The sequence below is a fragment of the Lycorma delicatula genome, chromosome 3 (assembly GCF_047948215.1).
Source record: "Lycorma delicatula isolate Av1 chromosome 3, ASM4794821v1, whole genome shotgun sequence".
NCBI classification, from domain to species: domain Eukaryota; kingdom Metazoa; phylum Arthropoda; class Insecta; order Hemiptera; family Fulgoridae; genus Lycorma; species Lycorma delicatula.
The window spans coordinates 115,796,823-115,819,851 of NC_134457.1; the positions used below are offsets into that span (position 1 = coordinate 115,796,823).

The window sequence follows — 23,029 nt, forward strand, 5'->3', positions numbered from 1 at the left end:
AGCTAAGCCAGGGATGCATGAAAACCAATACTGCCATTATGGGAAAAGAACTATATAAATTATGTGGTTCTACTCTGCAGCAGCAATACCTGGTTCAAGAAATAGGTAGGGAGAAATGTTACTACTATGTTTATAATTACTATACAGATTTTGATCATTCTTGTAAAATGAAGTAATTTGGTTTAGAAAAGCTTTGCATTGATATTTCTATATGCATTTGGAATCCCATTTTATGAGTATGGCTTGAATGAGCAACAATATGGTCAGAAGTAGTTACCATATGATAGTTGAATATTTATTTCTACATTCTCTCAAAGTATTTTAGAAATTCAAATGAATTACTGAGATAACATGTTTGTTAATAAATGTACAGTATGGTGACTACATGGTATGAAGTTGTAAAAAAATCTTTCTGTCTGTTAATTATTTCATAACAAATTTAAATAACATATAAAAAAATTACCCATAGATCTTAGTAAAAAAAGTTTTCAATCTTTTCTTTTCTCTCTCTCTCTCTCTCACACACACACACACACACACACACATACAAATGAGTATATTAATATCATGCTGATGTTAGAAATATACAATGACCATTGAAATGTTTCAATATCAAGCTTACTTTTTGATTATAAGTTAGGAAAACAAAAAAAATTGTTATATCTTGCATTTTAATTATCAATAAATGTTCAATGATGTCAAAAATGTTTATAATAATAGATATCAGTACTGTTTTTAATTGACATTTAAATCAAAGATAAAACCAAAATCAAGAAAATGTAATTAAATATAAGCCAAGGCATCAGAATATTAAAGAAATATGTAAGTGCTTATTATATTATTCATAATTGAAATTTAAAATATGAAAAACTATTAAGTGATATTAAAAATTCTAATAATGATTCATAATAAAAACATTAAAAAAGTAATATTTAACTAGAATATCTGGTATGAGCATATAAATTAGTGTTATCAGTATTACAATCATAACTTTTAATAATTTGAAATAACTAATCACAAACAAAAATGATTTATAACTCATAAAATGATTTATACTACTCATATCTAATGACCTTTTATACTGTTAAGAAAACTTTATGATTATTTTCATCATAATTTTTAATTATTAACATCTGTTATTTTTGTTGTTAAATTTCAGGGGTATAAGAAAAATGTAATTATTTAAAAATTTACACTTATAAAATAAAAATAGTACATTTATACAAGTATCTAATTTTGAAAGCAAAGTATTTAAAAACCAAAGCTGTTAAACAAAAGAAATCCAACTATAATTGATATTTCATTTTGCATTTAAGATTATTTATAGCTTAAGTGAAAATATTTATTTTTGTGTAAATTTGTGAATTTATTTAAGTGAAATTGAATCTGTTAATAACTCATTAAATAATTTTGAAAATCCTGTTTTACATCGCTTTACAATAATAAGATATAAAACAAAACACATGTTATTTAGAATGCCTTCATCTAGATGGTCAGTGGAAAAACTGACAAAATTATCAGAGTTTAATGATAAACCTAACTGAATCTATCTAAAATAATGTTTCTTAAATATATTTAATAGTGCTTTGGCAGTCATCTTCAGGGACTGGGGCTGTTGTTTTCCATTCTAGTATTTGCTGTTTTCTTTTTTGTTTATGTTTTTCTGGATTGAGTTCAAAGCGTATTTAATTTCAGTTATGCTTTATCATTTAGTAAAACATTGCACCTTTATATTTCATTATGTTGGTTCTATGTTGTCATGGAATGCCATTAAATGCTCATTTACTTTGTTCCCAGAACACTGAACACAGTTATGTTATTTGAAGGTTTCATAGAAGAACTCAACATTTACTTTAAACTTTTAACAGCTATTATATAAAAATGGCATAAAAACATTTCTATTGATTTACCCTTGTATAAAATAAATAAAAATAAAGAGAGCCAATACATTATTATATAAAATAATTCACAAAATTAAAAAAGTAGATAAATGTAATATTCAAAATTATTCTACATTGGAGAAACAGAATGATGTACAAAATATACAAAGGTCACACACAAGAACTCCATAACAAGATATAAAACTTTTAGGATCACCTAATAAAAGTAAATTAGAAATACAACAACCTTGATCTGTATCCTTTTAGGTAGATTTCATAAGAAAAGCTACTTATTGTAATGGGTACCATGATTTGACTTCCGAAAAATTTCGACATATCTTCACGTTTCATGTCCACCAGACCCCAAGACCACCGTCAGCTCAGAAGTTTATATATACATTTATCTTTCTCTCTCTCACTCTCTATATATCTCTCTCTACATATATACCTCACTTTCTTGTGGACACAATAACTGTCGTAATTTTGCGACAGTCACTTTCAAATTGTTCCTTAAAAATAATTCATTCCAAAATCTAAGTCGAGTTTGTTAACAGCCAAAATCAAACCATGGGGTTGGAAGTGGAGGGGCTTTTGCAAATAAACAAACTATTGGTATAACCTTCTTATTAAGTAAAATATCGAATCCATTTAAAGTTCCTACTATTCTTTGGATAAAGAACAAAAACTTATCTAAATAAAGCTTCTTGATAGCACCAACCACTGGCCCAGGGGGTGGAAAAAATGGGGTTTTGAAGACAAAAATGAATCATACCTTCCTTAACAGGCAAGTATCAAATCACTTTAAATTGGTTGTTAGCCCTCTAAACATAACCCAAAATTTTTGTCTGAAACAACTTTGATATGACCAACCCTTATGGTAAGGGATGACCAAAATATTGCTGAAATTGTAAGGTGGGGCTTGTCATATGCTAAATATGTGAAACTTTTTTCACATGCAACCATTGTTGTGTTTGAGTAAATTTGAAGTTTTTCTTAACCTTAAGGTGGAAATCTTTCTTATCCCCTACTTAGCACTGGTGAAATCTCCACTTTCCAGCGTGTTGAAAGGGATTTTTTTTTTATCTGTAGAATATCAATTCTTCTGAATAGAAAAAGATCAGATTTGAATATTTGTGTATTATACATTATGTGTATTAAAGTACAAATAATATTATAAAGTACTATACTTTATAATAAAATACAAATACATATGTATTAATATATATATATATATATACTAGCGGACCCGACAGACGTTGTCCTGACGTGGCATTGTTCTGTAATAAATGCACAACACATAAATATAAGTAACTTATTTAAGTTAAAATTAACAGGAATGCGGACGAAATTTCATTAACATGACTATTAGTATGACTATTATCAGTTTGTGATTGTTGTATTATTGTAATGGATTTATTGATTATTATGTATAGTATGGTTAATATCTATTTTCACTAAATATTGAGATATCTGACGAAAATCGAAACGTCGTAAAATTAATAATTAATGTAATTAATAAATTTTGGTACTTACGTATTAACGCCACCGCAGCTACAGCTTTATTTAAAAACAAAGTAGTCAATCGGATTTCGGTGGAAAATGAACAGTCTCTTTATTAATTTTAATAATGGTTATTTATATTTATTTATTTTATAAATATAATTTAACCAAACTTAACCTACGCTCGCTAACCTTGACTAATTAACAGGAGTGTTTTGATTATTTAAATAATTGCAATAATTACTGAATTTATTAAATAAATACTCAAAAAATTACGGTATTAATTAGTCAAGGTTAGCGAGCGTAGGTTAAGTTTGGTTAAATTATATTTATAAAATAAATAAATATAAATAACCATTTATTAAAATTAATAAAGAGACTGTTCATTTTCCATCGAATTCCGATTGACTACTTTGTTTTTAAATAAAGCTGTAGCTGCGGAGGTGTTGATACGCAAGTGCCTAAATTTTCATTCACGTTACTTCTAATTTTCACTTAATATCATGTGATAGCTAAATTAATCAATTAATAAAAAATTAAAGCACTGTAAAAAAAGCAACGTTGTTAAAAGTTTAGTAGAAATTTTTCTCATTTTTTATTTTAACATCTGTTTTAGATAATTGTAAATTAAAAACAATTTTATAAAATTTTTTATAAAATTAATCAGCTACAAAATTTATAACTTCAATTTTTTAAATATAGTTTAAACTATAATTATTATACGTAAATTATATTTTAATTTTATAAATGTTATAATTTATTTTACAAACTGACATTTTTATTTTCAAAGAGCCGTTCAATACTTCTTCATAAGTTGCATAGAATCAAATAAGAACTGACAATTTAAATTTGTAGGTTAAGTTGATTGTTATTGAATGCAGGTGTATACATCATTAGAATTCATGAAAAATCATGTAAAATACTCACGTCAATACTGCATCTTACAAATTTGCACAATGTATATTTTTTAATTACACTTTAAAACGTTATTTAAATAAATAATATTCTCAATAAGCGCGCAATTCTAGCAGACTCGGCAATGCTTCGCTATTGCTAGGTTTAAGTATACATACAAATTAATGAACACAATTGAAAGTTTCATAAAACCTTAAAAACAACGAACATTAGGAACTTCACAAAATTTAACCTTTCACTTTATAAAAGTCAGAATGTAAATAAATCCAATTGTCAGAACAGCACTACCTATCGGATTTAATTCAAACTACTCTCTAAAAACAGTAGACTGTTAAAAATACGAATTTTAATGTAATAACAACATTAAGCTACGACGCAAGTAACCGATATGAGAAAAAGCAACAAAATAAAAAAAATATCCTAGAATCCGATCCCACCACCAACTACCGGTTCTGACTGATATGCCAAAAATTAAAAAAATACTAAAACGCGATCGCAGCGCTGCCTACCGGATTTAATTGTAAACCTTAATCATCGCAACCACCTTAACCTAAACAACAACACATAAATAAATTAATTAATTAAAAAAACATTTTCTATCGGATCAAATTGTGGGTCTAAATCATTCTCGAATCAACTTAATCACACACACAAAATTTCATCAAAATCAGTCCAGCCGTTTACGAGAAGTTCAGTGACATACACACGCACAGAAGAAATATATATATATAAAGATATATATACATTTGAATAATTTGACTACATATAAACATAAACATATAACAATGTAATTATTGAACAAAATAAGTTGCATCTGGTACATCTTTCAACTACATAAGTGTGTTTCTACAAAAAATAATAAAATAACTGCAGCAATAACATCACCTGATGCTAGAGTGGAAAACAACATCAGTCGCTAATGGAGGTGTCAAAAGAAGTGGTCACATTTCATATCAGAAAAATAATTTTAATGATTAATTTTTTTTAATTTTTTATTTTCTACTTTTAAATTTAATTTTTTAATTTTAATGATTGCTACAAAAATATTCATTATTCATTTTATGAAATAAAAATATACCCCATTAATTATAACATTTTTTAATTATAAACTACAAATTATAAAGAAAATGATATTTTAATTAATTTTTCTTCATCAGTAAAGGTCTTACTGTTTTGAATTTACTATAATCAATATTTTTTTAACTATCATAAGAAGTATACATGATTGAAGCTATTCCACCAAGCATTCCTTCCATTAACAAGCTGACCATAACATCTGGAATTTTTAATTATTTTTTCTAAAGGAGGTAGATGTAGTTTCAATTTTTATTATAAGCTTGGTTAAAAAAAACTACTGTGACATTTTATGTTAAAATAAGAGTAAATAATGTCAATTGAGTTTTTTAAATTATGTTTGTTAGATTATCTTAACCCGTGGATGAATTCTATATCTTTTGTGATTTAACAAATCAATATTAAATCCTTTTCTTATTATTTTTCATTAATTATGAAAACAACTTAAGGTTGTAAGAAGAAAGAAAATTTAACATTTTATCACAAGAAGTTCTATGCAAATGCCAAATAAGTTTAGTAACTATCATCGTTACCTTTTGCTGATTCTAATTTTATTAATTCTATAGTAAATTTAACAAATATTTACTTGATAATGAATGGTGTAAAATGTTATAAAAAATTAATTCATTAAATAAACTTATTTTCATTATTTTTTTCACTAAGTTATTTATTAAACAATCTAGTACAGGTAAAAAGTAAATACATTGTTTATAATAGGGAGATTTATAAAGGAATCATATTTTTATTAAATTCTAACCTCCTCTTTATTAAAAATTCCACGTACTTGATACTGAATGAAAATAGGAAAATAACTTTGCAACAGTTTATTTTCTTTTGATGTTGTTTCACTATTAATAAATTGTTTCAATACCATATTTTTTTTATAGTATAAACTCTGAATTAATAATAAAATTCCACTTCTTTTAACGTTAAAACAATTCTGCTCTTAATGTTTTTTCATATTTAGTATTTTTTCAGTGAATAAAAGTACATAATTTAATTATTATTTGAACTAAGCAACATTTTGATCAGAAGGATTTATTCTTTGACTAATTACTAATTTCTAATTGGCATGGATAATTCATAAATGATGAACAAACATTAATTTAAAAATTTGTTTTATTTTTTCATTTATTTCTAAACGGGGAGTGTATTATGCTCCTGAGGGAAAAACAATTAGTTATTCTACACCATAACAGCTAGATCTTTTAAATGTTGCTGGTGCTGCCAATGATTTTGTGTAACTATTGGTACTAATACGATTAAACTAGCCTTTGCGGCTGCTGAAGTAATCTTTTATTATATATACATATGAAGAAGGATTTTAAAACCACAAATATACTTTTTTGTTCTAAAATTAAATAAATAATGGTTTTTACTAATACATTTAAAAAAAAAACTCGCTGAATAATATTTTTATTAATTAAAAATTTTGTATTTTATAAGTTATTCTGTAAGTGTAAGTTTGTAGAAGTTGTAGATGGAAATATTGCATTTCCAGATGACCTTGTGATAATTGACCTTGCAACAAGTAAAGGTGATCTTGAATAATGAAATAAGAAATGAACATGAATGGAATGTATTAAACGAAAGTGCCAGTTAATATTGTTTATGTTGGAATTTTTAAACAATGATCATTTTATCATTCACATTATTTTAAATTTTATTGCATTTTTTATTATTATTATTATTATTGCATTTTTATTTGGGAAATAATTTGAAATGTTAAATATCTGTTTATCTATGCACACCAAGTGCAAAATAAAATACCAAAAATTTCATGAGTACTGGATTCATCTTGATTTAACATACTAGCTTTTAATTAATTTTCTTGTGACTTTTTGGTCACAAAGAGGTGTACATTAATTGTGTTCTTAGTACTAACATGAAAATTAGAGTATTTTTTTTTTTTTTTTTTTTTTTTTAAGAAAGTATAATAACTTATTTTTAAATAAGCTAAATATTAACTGACTAGTAATTTCAATTTCTAATTCATAACATATTATATGGAACTACATGGAGAGCAATGATGCCATAAAGTAAAAAAATACATATATAAAAAAAAGAAAATTAATTACATTTAACAACCAAATGTAATAAAACAGTAGATGTTTTGTCGAAAACTTACACCTGTCACTCTCAGTATAATACTAATACATACATTTCACTCATATACAACTTTTTATAGAAGCCTAAAAGGTAAACTATTAAAAAAATACATATTTTTTAATATTATTAGTAGATTTGTATTATGTATTATGAGAATATAATAATTTAGAATTTATCATTTTGAGAAAAACCTTTTAGTTTAAAACAATCATTGTTTATCAATAAATTCAGTTTTTAGAAAAAAAACTTTTTTTGGTGGAGTTAAAAATTCAGCTTTAACAGATAATATGCTACAAATAAAGGAATTATAAAAATAATAACACTGTTTTTCTTATCATTAAAATAAGATTTTGAGTAGAAAAATTAACTAATAAAAGTTTGTATTAAAATAACATTGAATAATCATATAACATCTACAGTTTACATAAAAAATAATGAACTGTAAAATATATAATCAAAATCTTCACTGAAAAATTAGATAACATATGTAAGAATAAAAAATATTTTATAGGTATTATAGACTTAACGTTTAAGATAATTCATAAATAAACAATATGGTTTGGCTTCTTTTTTTTACAGTAGTAATTAATTTGACAATTCCAAGATAATTTATCATTTAACAAGACCCAAAAAACTAAGTAATAATAATAATTGTTATTATTATTTTATATATATATTCCCAAGTTCCAAGGTATTCCCCTTGGAACTTGGGGAATACCAAGGGGGATTTAGGCCATGGAGAGGTTGCCCGGAGCAAATAATATCTCTAAAACTTATGATGGACTTAATACAAAAGACGGAAAAAACAACTAATAATCGCCTTCGTCGACTTTAAAAGGGCCTATGATTGTATACACCGACCACCCATGCTGAATATTCTGAGAAACCTGGGCCTTCACCCTAAACTCGTAAACATGATAAAATTAACCTTAACCAATACCCAGTCCAGAGTGAAATTCAGAGGTGAACTCTCTCGATCCTTCTTCATAAAAACTGGATTGAGGCAAGGAGACGGCATCTCACCACTTCTTTTTAACTGTGCCCTCGAATTTGTCATGAGAAAATGGTATGAAATAAATCCCAAAAATATAAAAATGGGTACTAAGAAAAACTCCATCACAGTAAATTGCCTGGGATTTGCAGATGACCTCGCTCTTGTAGCAAATAATATTGAAGAAGCCAAAACACAAATCATGAGCCTTCAAAACCTAGCACAAAAGATAGGGCTTCATATCTCTTTCGAAAAAACTGAACTAATGGCCATAGATCCTCTAGTAATAGAGCACATTACGGTAAACAATCGGAAAATTAAAATAGTAAAACAATTTAATATCTAGGGGAAATACTAACTTATAATTTAAATGAAAAAGTGACATGGCAAAACAGGACAAATAAAATGATTAAATCCCAAAAATTATCTTAGTCAAAATATAACAAAAAATGCCTTTCGGCTAAAACAAAACTTAACCATTATAAAACTGTAGTTCAGCCAGAAGTCACCTACAGGAGCGAGACCCTTTTCAAAATCACTCAGAAAAACCGACTTGATTAAATTCTGAAAGTAGAGAGGAGAATTGTCAGAACGTGCATCAATAAAAACACCAAAAAGAAGGCCAATGGTGGATTGTGCCAAATGAGGTGGTGTATCGAGAAATAGAGCCTGTTACTGATACTATGCGGAAAAAAATAATTTCTTTCTTTGGTCATCTCATAAGGACACCGGAAACAAGACTGTCAAGAAATATCATTGAAAAGCTCTGGTTCCAAAAGCTAGAAGTAGGATGGATCAAAGAAATTAGAGAAGATATGAAAGAATTGAATTGGGAATTTCCCTGACTGACCTACAGAATAAAACTGGAAAAGTTACAAAGCTAAAAGACAAAAACATTAGATTTAAACAAAAGACAGACAAACGACAAAATACAACAAAGAGGGTGTTTACAGATGAAGAAAGGAAAGCAAGATCTGAACGGATGAAGAAATACTGGGCAGCTCGGAGAGTAAAATAACACGCTTTTCTCTGAAAAGATCCAACTAAAATTGACTTAAGTGGTCCCATGTTGGCCGTAAAAGCATAATAATAATAATAATAATAATAATAATAATAATAATAATAATAATATATATATGTGTATCTGTGTATATATATATATTAATTATCCTTGGTGGGAGTGGGAGGGTCCACATGTGGGGTCATCGTCCTGGAGAGCCTTTGTCTTTGCAAGCCGGAGGAGGAGCGTTGAGTTTCTTGGTTAACCTGCGGCATTGAATCACTCCTTGACTCCACTATTTCTTCTTGTGAGCAATTAAGAAGACTGCGGCAAATTACAACTACTTTCGATGATTGTTAAACAAACACAGACAACAAACCGATCTTTTTAAAGCTTGACCTTTTTGGTTTACATTGTCATTTACAGTTTCGATGTACAGACCGTTGAAAGTCTTTTGTACATTTCCTTGACAGGACCACCAGCACAGTTTGTTATCTCCCGGCTTTGGGTTGCTATGTACTTGTTCGATTGTTCATTTTTTAATCAATGATTCGTTCTGTTTGCTATGGCTGGTGCCAGTTCTCATATCACGTCTTTTACCATTGTCAGTAAGCATAAACTTCAATCGGACTGACTCTTGTCTGGTCGGCTTGATTCTGGAAAAACCATTTTGCATACTTATATCTTATTGTTTTAATTATATATTAATATCCATTACTCAAAAAAAAAAATTGTAAAATACACGCTTTATTCACTGTAAATATATGTGGACGTATTTATTATTTAAATGTGAATCTTCAAACTCCGAATTAGTTAATCGAGAAATCGTTACGTTTACTATTTATATCTATTGATTATATAGTTTCTGACAGTGTAACAAAAAAGGAATTATTCTGATGTCCATTTATTCATGTTTAAATACTGTTAATATCTTGTCAAAAGATTTTTTTTCTTTTCTTGTAGTCTTAACCAATAAATGTTTATTAAAAAAAAAATCTGAGGGAAGTCTTTAATCCTATGATCCTAAAGATTCCATGTTAACTATATTGGATTTCTGTTTGCGGTGATTGTACTATGTAGATTATTTACTATATGAGGCGGATTTCTTAAAAAAAACTTTTTTTTTGAGCATATATCTAGGATATAAGTATAATTACATGGAAAATTGTAATGTCCCTAAAACCAAGGGTTTGGAAAAATACTGTAATATATACATATATATAAAACTAATATTATATTATATTAATTTCTTTGCTCGTATGTGTTTATATATATGTATATATATATATATTTGTATATATATATATATGTATATATATATATATTTGTATATATGTGTGCGAGAAAAAAAAAAATATATAGATTTGCGATCGATCTAAATCTATAAAACGTTTGGGAACGTTAGCAAAAGTTTTAGCTTTATAGTTTTATTAATTTCTGAATAACAATTTAGTTAATTTTTAGCATTCAACAAAAATTAAATATTTGTAGAGTTGAAAATCTTTTAGATTTCAATGGATTTTATCATTAAAAAAGTCTTACAACTAAAAACGGTACGTAAAATAAATCAAAATGCAGGAATTCTGTTTTTCAGTTGTTTACAAAGTGGGAGAATTGTAAAATTCTTCTTAAAATATTCTTTTAAAATTAAACTAACGAAGTTAGTCAAGTTTATGATTTAACTTTAATTATTTGTAAGTTAAATTTATTATTTAACTAACTTCGTTAGATACTGTAAAATTTCAAAATCTGAAGACATTGTGCTCCGAATACACGTTAAAGAATGAGTGGATAATTGCGCTAGCGGAATTTATTATAAATTCCTTATATTTTAAAAATCATAAATATAATTTATCATTACCTAATAATATCATTTTCTTTTTATCATCTTAATGATGGTAACCGCAGGTACTTTCAAAACCAGTTTAATGGGAATTCATCATTTTATTTTTATTTATTTATTTATATATTTTTTATTAATTGTTGTTATAGAACATATATTGATGCTAATACACATATTGATTGTTGATATATATGTTGATATATATTGTTGATATATTACACATTGGATATGATATTTATGAGAAATATGAAATATGTCTGTCAACTTCTGATGAAAATAATTTTTCATCATTTTATCTCCCCATTTTCCATACCAAAAAACGTGATTTGCATGTCCAAGTTACACAAATATGAATTATGAATTACTAACATAAAGATAAACTATAACAAAACGAATTTCATAGTAATAAACAATTGTTTCAAAATATTAAAATAATTGTTGGTATATTATCTGTAATTTATTTATGCATATCCCAAAATGATACTCATCAGAAAATTTTTTATCATATTTCTAAATAATTATGATAAAAATTTAAGTTTTATGAGTGTTATTTTATGAAATGGGAAGGATTTAAGTCAGTTAAAAGGGAATTTGCTGAATAATTAGTTCAATAAGTGAAAATTCAAATGAAGGGCTCTTCACTGAAACTGTTTGTATTAGGAAAGAAAATACTTAAATGAGCTATATTCGTCTGTTTGTATTAGGAAAGAAAATACTTAAATGAGCTATATTCGTCTATTTTATGTTATCGATAAGTCGTTTCATAAATCGAAAAAAAATCGAGGATAGTCTTACTTCCCACATTATTTTCTCTGACCTTTCTTTCATTACTGAAAGTTTTCATACAAAAAAAAAAAAAAAATGAAAAAAGCAGAGAAAAGTGCCTTTTTTAATACTTCTAACTAGAATTTTACCTGTGAAAGACCACAGAAATCTCTAATTCGTTTCATTAACTGTCTAATAACAAATTTTTCCCCGTTATCGTTTTCCAATTTTCGTATTTTTAATCAACGTTTTTTAGTTATCAGTTATTCACAAGTCCAGAATATATCAATCAAGAATGATTGTTTTTTTGTCTGTTTTGTTATTTATTCTGTATACTAAACAATCTTTTTCTATTTCCTCTAATATTAATAAGTTTCAACTGGAATTCTAAATGTTGTTTTCCTAGTTTTAAATGCGTTTTATAAAAATTCCTTTGTGATACAGTAAAGAGCTGTGCTTAAGAAAAAATATTCTAAAAAATGTGAAAATCAATTATAATGATGAAGATAGTTTTTAATAATCAGCAGTTTCAGACCAGTGTTGTATATAAAAACGATAAGCTTCTATTTAGTCTATTAATTTTTACGATATAGCTAATAAAAAAATAAATTCTAATAATTACTAAATCATATGTTAGATGTAAAGATTAATCACAAATGAGTAATTGTAATATTGATACACTAGTAATGAGTTAACAATTATTTTATTTTCTCTAGTCTTACGGACTTTTTCTTTTGGACTAATTTTCCGTAGGGTCATCCAGCTAAATTTCTGTACGTCATCTTTGAATACAAATATGCGCACAAACATTTTAATTTTTGTTCCTAAAGTTATGAACTTCAAGTCTTCCTTCCCTTCATTATCAGATAAAATGCGGTATATACAATCCAAACAGGATTATTAATAAACAATAAATACAAACTCGATTGGAATACTATTTACTTTCGATCGATATTTTTCTCTAAGTTTTTCCTTTTGTATATTTAAGAGCTTCAGCTTTTCGTATTTCACACCTAATCTATAAAATTTCCTTAATAAAAATTTCCTCTTTGATTTACTATGTGATATAGACTAGAATCTTTAATTGTAGATTATTCTGTATAATGGGTTCGATGTCTGGGTTGGAAGGAATTCTCTAATTGAGTGTTAAAAACTAGAAAAAAAAAATAGCTTTGAAAATTATTTTTATTAAATTGCGCTAAAAATATCTGTTAAAAGTGAAACAAAATTATTAAGAAATTAAAACTCGAAAACCATAGATTTAAAAAGCTGAAAATTTTCATATTTATTTAAAATTTTACATAGCGACAATGAATGGTACTAATTACAATAAATAAACAAAAGATTATGATCTGTCTCTAAAGTAAAAAATTCTCTAATGTTACTGAATTGTAGAGAGTTTTCTAAATAAAAAAAGATTTTGTAGTTTATTTATTTATTTTTTTGTATGATTGTGGATGCAAAATTATCTATTTAAAAAAAATAAGAAAAAGTACGAGAATTTTTTTATTAAAAATAATATCTTTGTGATAATTAAACTTAAGTGGTAGTTAGTAATTTTTCATAAAAAATGGAGAAATACGTGATATTAACTGGATCTTAAAAGACTTGTTTTGACTCTTTTTGAATGAAAGCATAAAAACTAAATGTCATTGTATAAATTACTTTTTCATTCTACATTGCTACATACACATAAAATTGTTACCTTCGAAAAGTGTAACGACACGCATTAACAGACCAACTGAATTTATGTACAGGCTTTTAAAAAAATATGTTGTATTTTATATACAAATGCGAAAGTTTGTGGTTCTGTCTGTTTGCATCAGCATGACGTGAGAACCAACCGACCGATTGCTTTCAAATTTTCAGGATACATTTGTGTTATCCCAGGGAAGGTTTTAAGCCACAGTTCGAGGCCCTAGCCCCCTTGGGGGTAAGATATTGAAGATATTCATTAAAGAAACAAAAATTAATCCATTTACTTCATTATCTTTCTGTCACCATGGCAACATAAATATAATGAAGTAAAATTATTTTCTTTTTTAATGAATATATGTAAAATATTTAATATTCTCACAAACATGAGGATAAAAAACCCGTTGGGGGTATAGGGGGTGGAGCCTTCTTTATAAACCGTCGGGCGAACGAAGCGAGCCCTGATTGCCTAGTATATATATAATTTAGAATAAAGTTAAAATGAGTAAATTCGTAACGCAAAAAGAAAGAAATTAATAATCTGGTGTGTAGATATAATTAAACTGTCATATCGAAACCACGATTTAATTTGTTTCTTATAAGCTGGAATATGTTTAAAAGAATTATTCTGAGATTACTTGGAATTTATTTTTTATTTTTACCTAGAGGTATTGTAAAATACTTGTAATATCAATTAAAAAAACTAAAGTCCTTTGTTTTAATTAACCTTCCGTAACTATTAAAGTCGACATAATAGTACAAATGTGGACTTTTCAAGTCTGATGTTTTATTATTATTTATAATAAAAAACAAAGGATAAAATGAAGTCATAAGTTCCTTGATTGAGCGATTTTCTGACCCCAAAATGGCTGTAGGAACTTTACAGAATAATAATAAATTATATTTTGAAAGTAAATTTTATTCTAAATTAACAGGTACTCAAAATCAACCAAAGAAAAACAATTATATCTAATACCTTATTCAGGAAAAATGAAAAAAATTGTAAACTCGACGTTCAATATATACTAATTTAAATTATTTGTATGTGATCTTTTTAGAACCAAATTCCTTAAAAGGAGGAGGTATTTTAAGCCTTCACTAAATGGACCGCCGATGTTTTCTTATTTTGTATTTTAAGAAGAAATTATTTTGGCTGTTCTGTGTAAGGTTTGTGAAAATTATTCAAGCGATTTCAGTATATTTTTATTTTTTGTCATCAGTAATTGCTATCGAAATTTTTCACAATAATGTAATATTAATGAAATAGCCTAATGTAATGTTGATAACAAAATATTTTCTTGCAAAAGTTCAAGAAAATTAGTCGGAAACCTGGGATAAAAGCATGATGATATAAGTATCATGTTTTTATTCCAACTTTTCTACGTAGTCAACCTCATTTAAAAAAAAAATTATTCTAGTAGAAAAAATGTGATACTTATTTCCACATTCCAGACAGCCTTTGCTCATGCCTGGTGGTATTCTCTTTTAGAAAATTTATAGGGTTATCCAAATTTTGATAAAACATACATTTAAGGTTTAATAAGTCGCTAGTTTAGTGTAAATTTACTGTGGCACAATCAATAGGGATATAAATCATTGAAGTCGCAACTATGTCAGTTTCTACTTATTCATTTGAAAATAATCATTCAACAAATATTACGATATAATACTGAAATAAAATTTCAATACTAATATCGCTTAACTTAAATTGCATATTAAACTGGTGTAATCACGCAGCAATGAGTTCGATTAAAATGGATTGCTAACATATATATATATATATATATATATATATATATATATATATATATATATATATATATATATATATATATATATATATAGAGAGAGAGAGAGAGAGAGAGAGAGAAAGAGTGAGCAAGGCATATTATATATATACATTATGTACTACATACACAGTAAATTCATTTTAAAGTCTTTTTATTTAATTGTACACATCTTATCATACAAGTATATTAAAACCAAATCAGTTGTTTATTTAGTTTTCTACTATTAACCGTAAAATGTTCTGTCATTTGCTTATCTATGACACGAGAGCTCTAGGTAGGCTACGCCAAGATATTTTTGCATCCATTATGAACATTATTCTTATCACGTTTATTATTTCGTATATATTTAGATGCTATAACCAAACAATTTAGGCAACGTGATCTGGAACATCAATTATTTTTAACTATTAATTAACCATTGTTATAGTATAACCATTCTCAAGAATAATAAGCATCCCATGATATACTTAATAAGAAAACCTTGGAATACAAAATGATTTCCCAATATTTATTTCATTGAACCAAATATATACCAAGTCAAGCCAATCGAAATGCAATTGATAGCGAATTTAGCCATAAAAATTATACCTTCACTCTAGACACCACTGAGATTGACTGCATAATAACAATCATTACTACCAAAGAAAGCATTCAGAATACTTTCGTTTGTATCTCTGATGTCGCTTGTGTTTTAGATCCTTTACATGTCTTATAAACTAAGAAACACTAGAATGGATAGTTGTGTAAGGCCATGATTTAATTTGTCTCTTCTGCGCGAAAAAGTCTTATGAACGTTGTTTACATTCAGTAAGGTAAATTACTAAATTAAAAAGGATAAACTTTTATTCAAAATTTCAATTCCAAACCTGTAAACTATTTCTCATTTTGAGGAAATAAAAAAAAAATTAAATTCTACAAATTATTATTTTGTATTCAGATGAATAAATAATGTAAATAAATTATAAAAATGTTAATTATTATAAATATCAATTATTTATTGATGCAAAATATGACTTAAACCTCAGTAACTAGTTTTAGATTAATTAGTAATTTAAATATTGTTATAAGTTTCACTAATTCTGTATGAAACATAAAAAATTATGATATAGCCTACTATGCACGATTTCTATTTGAATTCATATTAATAAAAAAATCTAATTCGGTCATCACATAAGTTTTTTTTTAAAAATTAACAGATAAAAAGTGTTCAATTAAAATGATCATATTAATTGTTTACCTTTAAATTTCCGTCATTATTTATATCGTCTCTAGGTAATCCAATTTTTTAAACGTTTTCAAAGATGTATACGTTGGTAACGGTAATAACGGTAACTTATATAGTTTTATAACATGTGCTAACTAATTTAATGTAGATATATAAATACTTTCTACCTCTCGTTCTGGATATGTGTGTGTTTGTTGTGTAAACAAAAAAAAATAACAATTTTCATCATTGACATAACAAATAGATTCAGATTTTACGATATGATAAAAAAATAAAAACAAAAACAAATAAATAAATTTTTTTCTTTAGTGGTATATTTAAAAATAATATTTTAAATTTGTAATTTATACATACCCTATATGTTTTTTCCGAAGTTTGACGGTTTCACTTTTTGATATTTGCTCTAAGCTTTCCATATTTGTAAATATTGAATGACGGTGACGAGATGTTGATTGTGATTGACCACAATCGTTATTACTTGCCTTAGATGACTGCGGCTAACTAATATTGTGTTAAGTAATCGTAAAATACATAGATACAAAGAGTAGCGGTAAAGTAGAGGGGATATATAACAGTTCACGTAATATTAAAACACGTGAGTTGTAAAACAAAACGTGACTATCATGTGGGCATAGCAAAGCTCTCTGTTCTAATATATCAGTCAAATAAACTTATTTTTACCTTTTCTTTTTTGCCTTCGGTGTTGGTTATAATATGTACCATATTCTATTAAATTAATTGATACCAACCACACCTATTTAATCACAAATAAAATACCTATTTTTTTTAGTTACGAGTGTTAGTCTTAAAAATAATCCGTTATAAAATTAATAAATAATATAACAACTCATTGGTATTAAAATGAGTGAGTGATTAACTGCGGTACTTATTTATATTATTACTTGTATGGAATTTTTATGTATGTAATACCACAATATTAAACTACTTATTATTAAATTAAATTTGAAATCATTACACCACATAAATCTATATACTTTTTTTTTACCGTGCAAGAGTAAGGTTAGTTTAACCGGTTTTTTTTACTAGCTGCAAAAAATGTAATTATTTTAGTGAATGTTGGGTAAACATGGACAAAAATAACGCAATCTATATGAATATCTAGAATTAAATAAAGTAATTTTATTTTTAATAACTTTGTAAATCAATAGTAACTTGAGGGAGAGGTTGGCATTCGGCCGTTTCAAGCACTGGTTAATGCCTTGAAGTCATTTTAACTTTGCTACTCCTCATTAAAGTTGCCCGTGAATTGTCGGGTTATAAATTTGAAATTATTGGTTATGTAAATATTTTTTCAGCCACAAAAATCTTTTAAAAAGTCAATTTTAAACTAAATTTAATATCTTACTCAAATGAATACCACTTTTCAGAAATAGAATGAGTAAAGAAGATTAAACATTTTTCATTAAGAATGGGAAAATCCCTGTTAAGGATTTTAAAACAATTTTTTTAGATAAAATTTATTGCAGATGTAACAAATTTACGTTTGTTTTAATAATCGCTTTATTTATTATTATTATTATTTTTTTCAATCTGAATAACGAACTAAACTTATCACTTATACAGTTTGGATAAAGCTGTACTAAGCTGATATAAACCCAGACATTTTACTATTCAGTTAAAAAAAGCCAGTAAAAAAAGCAACAAAAAACAAAACAAAACAATAACAACCAAATGATACGTTGAATGTAAACAACACGCAATGCTTTGGTAAAAGTCTGCTTTATAAATTTTCAGAGCTTTATTCTATTCATGTCACAAGATTAATTAACAAACACAATTCAATATGTTCTTAATTTATAACAAACACAATTCAATAAGTTCTTAATTTACCAACAAATACAGGGTCATTCACTGGAACCGGATGTTTTTAAAATAATCATAAAAAATTGAATATTTACTTTAAGAAAGTTTCATTGGCACTGAAACAGTTGTTAAATCAAAGCATTTGTTACTTACTCATGAACGAAAAATTATGTCCGGCAAGTGATGTCCATTTTGGGCAATACATTGTTGTAGCCTTTCACGGTAACTGGCCTCAATTCTTTGCAGCATGTCTACATCAATCTGGGTGACGTGATGACGAATTGCGATCTTTAGGTCCTCCAATGTACGCGGTTTATTGCCGTACACACGCGATTTCAGAAACCCCCACAGAAAAAAATCACAACTACTCAAGTCGGGGGGACCGAGGGGACCAAGGAATGTCGCCGAATCTGGAAACGATCCGTCCCGGAAACAAGTTACGGAGAACAGCCATCGTTGCCCTCGTTGTGTACGCTGTAGCTCCATCCTGCTGGAATAAAACATTTTGAAAATCGATTCCCCGGTTTTGTAACTCAGGGATGAAAAACGTATTCAACATCGCAATGTAACGATCAGCTGTTACAGTTACGGCAGCGTCATTTTCTTCAAAAAAATATGGTCCAATAACACCGACCTTTCCTATTGCACACCAGACAGTCACCTTTGGGCTATGAAGTGGTCTCTCGTGAAGCCGATGTGGGTTTCTTTCTGCCCAATACCGGCAATTCTGTTTGTTGACGAAGCCATTCAGATGAAAATGGGCTTCGTCACTCATTAACAATAACAAATTTTCATTTTCTTCAAAAATGGTAAGCATTTGTCGACAAAATTGTAATCGCTGCATGAAATCTTGCTCGTTTAACTGCTGTAAGGATGGAAATGCAGGTCTGTATCCAGAATTCGTCTTGCCGTACTTGTGCTCATTTGAAGCGCTGCTGAATGCCTCTGAATAGAGCGGCGTGGGCTTCTGACAATGTCTTCCCTTACTCGTTCGATGTTCTCCGGAGTGCTAGCAGTTCGTCGGGGACCCGGTGGTTTTTTCTTCAATATTGAACCGCTTGTTCGAAGGTTGTTTACCCATCGCAATATTGTGTTACGAGAAGGGACACTTGCATTACGATGAATATTAAACTGACGGCGGAAATCTCGCTGAACAGCAGTTACGGATTCGTCATTTCACACAAAACTGTCATACGCGTACAGGCGTTGGTCTAGCGTCCACGGTTCCATCTCAACGACTAAAATGTAAATGCTATGAACAAAGGAAACGTCAGACACCAGCCACGTGCCCCTCCCACCATGAACGCCCGAGTACAACCCACTTCAAAAACATCCGGTTCCCGTGAATGACTCTGTATATTCAGTACGTTCTTAATTTTTTCGTCATAATTTTTTTTATTGTATCTTCTATTTGCAAATAGAATACTGTCTGTTTAGAAAGTATATCGGTCAGTTTTACAGCTCTATGTTGATAATAAAAGCATTAAATTTTATGTTAGAAAAAAATAATTACGTCATATAAAATAACAATAACGATTAAAAAACAAAATATTAAATTAATTTTTTAAATAAACAATCACTTGGTTATTTTTATCTTTTTTTTTTACTTTGTTCGGTTTTATTTAAAAAAAAAAAAAACAAACAAAATCAGAAAATTATGTTTCGTTTGCCACGATTTAATTAGATTTAGTTCATAATCTGCTCACTAAAACTTTTAAACTTTAAATGGTTTTATAAAAATTTTAAAAGTTGTTATTTCTGTGAAAGTACTTCTCTGGTTCTGTATAGCAATCCTTAAAAGAAATTAAAAAATTCATGAAAAAATATTTAAAGAAGAGTGCGGAGAAAAAGCTTTATTGACACCAGATAGCCCTTTTCTTTCTTTCATGTGTGTGCTGATTAAGCGTTTGGTTGCCGATCTTGACTGCCCTCTTTTTCATTCCTCATCTTCTGTAATTCATCTTATTCTTACCAAATTCCTTACTTAAATAGTAATAATTTGTATTGTATACTTAAATTTTAATAATTCATTAAAAATCTCTTATTTCACATAATTTATTGATGGGGATGTACGAGTACTAATATGTTAGTATAAAGCTAAAGACAAAAATTGAACATCAAGAGGTTGTGAACAATGGTAATATACGTCAGATCTGAAATTTTTAAAAACTTATTTTTATTTAATTAATAATAATAAATTAATCTAAATCTTCCAAAATCTAAAATATATAATCGTTCCTTTTAAAGTTACTAACAAATTTTTGTAATTCGGACAACGAATTCTAATCAATTTGTTTCTGTATGAAGAAGTTTGTTTCAAACTTTGTGACCACGAACTTCTGTTGGTCGGATAATTTACGGGCGATTTCTCTGCTCATTGACAATAATTTCTGTTATTCGATAAACCAATCATTAAAACTTTAGTTATTAACTTCGTACGATTTTTTCATTTCAAATCTTAGTCGGTAAAAACTTCGTTATTTATCCTAATATCAACTGTATTTTAAAGATTCTCTCTTCCCCAATTTTATGCTATATTCAAAATTTTTTGCGAAGAAGCAAGCGTATTCATTTGACAAGTGACAATTGCAAATTGACAAATTGAAATGAATTTTGCAATACATGTTTAAGTTCGCTGCTTGAATCTTTATTTATGAGACTAAACTAGCTTAATAACCGAAATGTAAAACCTGTCTTCCCTTCTATTTTTAATGCTCTCTGAATTAATTGATTAAACTAATATGTATTGGTCAGATATAAAATCTTATCAAATAAAATTTAATTTGCTTACCCTTACTCGGATACGGTTAAATTCAGGTATAAATTTAATTAATTTTTAATTTTCGAAAATCTTTCTAATAATTTAACCCAAAATTACGTTAAAGGCTATATCAGGATTTTTTTTAAAGGTGAACTTACGGTAAGTTACTCTAATGGAACACTACCGAGTTAAGGTGTAATGTAGAATTGATACTGTTTATTTGATTATACTACGAACAGTAAATACAATTTAAGTAGTTTTCTTTATCTGCAATTAGTTGGGTCGTTTAAAGCACTTTTCCATTCCTTTCTATTCTGTGTTAATCTCAGCTTCAACAAAGTCTACATCCTACATTCTCATTTTCCCGTTTCATATATCCTGATCTTAGTTTCCTTTAACATTTTTACATTCTGCTTTTTCTTCTAGAACCGAGTTTCATAAACTCAGTTTGCCTTAATGAATAAATCAACAAACTTGTCTTTAACATTTTTTAAATACGATTTTTTTTTAAATAAGCATTTTTATTTAAGAAAATTAATATTCAAAATGATGAACAATTATATTATCTATTGTTTATATTTTCTAGATTTCGGTTACAGTCGCTTAATATTGATCTAAAAAAGAAGGTTTTACAGAAGAAAAGCTTAAAAATGTTAACATTAAAGTAATTTAATGTAGAAATCTATTTAAAATAATAACTAAGTTAAAAATCAAAAATTAAAAATTAAAAGATGATTTCATTATTCTGAAAACTGTAATAAAGTTATAAGGGACAAATTTCAATGAGAAAAACACAAAGTGCCATTAGTAACATACAACAATTAATTGATGTCACCGAATAAATTACGAGAGTAGTTCAAATTTACACTTTTAAAAAGTTTTTTTTTTTTAAGATTTTGTTACAATTACATTTGTGTATACAAAATGTATACGATAACGCTTGAATACAAAAAAGGTTCTATCAATTATTTGGAATGCACAAATTAATTTTATAATCTCAGTTAGATGAATAATTTTATCAGTCAGTGAAAAAATATATTATTAAATTTATAAAGGAATTAATTGCGTGTTAAAATTATAATAAAAATAATTGTGATAACGATTGTACGTAGTTAATACCGTGCAGAAGTGGTATTATATTAATACAGAATTTTTAAAACACAATTATAAATTAATAAAAAAACATTTAAAACAATAATGGTAAAAAAATAAAATAAAAGTAATCTAATGTTCTTTTATGAAATTATTACATAAATATCATTTAACCTATAGCCACAATGAATATTTTTGCTTAAACCATACTTATATAATGATAAGATAATGGCCAACAATAGTGAATTCTATAAAAGAATTATTTACTGCCTTAGATAACCTTTTAAAAAAATAAATAACACTGACATTTTCTATCTGGAGCATTAAATTTATATCTTTTAAAGCACTACTTTAAGATTAAGATATAAGTAGTAATTAACTGAAAAACAAGTGTTTTAAAACAGTTTCACAATAAATTCTTGTTTTTATCGGTTATCAATTACTGTGGTTCAACAATCAACATTTAGTACGAACTCATTCACATTTGAAATGTATATGCTCGCTTATAAACACGAAATTCTTTAATGTTTATCGCATTTCAAAATTTACTATTTTTCTCAAAGAA

The 23,029-nt window shown here is 27.2% G+C and overlaps 1 protein-coding gene across 2 annotated transcripts in view; it reads right to left on the reverse strand.

Annotated features, from left to right (window-relative positions):
- Positions 1-17,305, reverse strand: part of LOC142321920 (5-phosphohydroxy-L-lysine phospho-lyase) — a 44,717-nt gene extending 27,412 nt beyond the window's left edge. The window contains exon 1 of one of the 2 annotated variants that reach the window (XM_075360439.1): positions 17,142-17,305. In XM_075360439.1, coding sequence (XP_075216554.1) covers positions 17,142-17,203 — 62 coding nt within the window. In that variant the 5' untranslated portion in view covers positions 17,204-17,305. Of the gene's footprint in view, positions 1-16,799; positions 16,939-17,141 lie in introns of those variants that run through there. The other variant, XM_075360441.1, reaches the window with a different exon arrangement.
- Between the last annotated feature and the right edge of the window lie 5,724 nt (positions 17,306-23,029).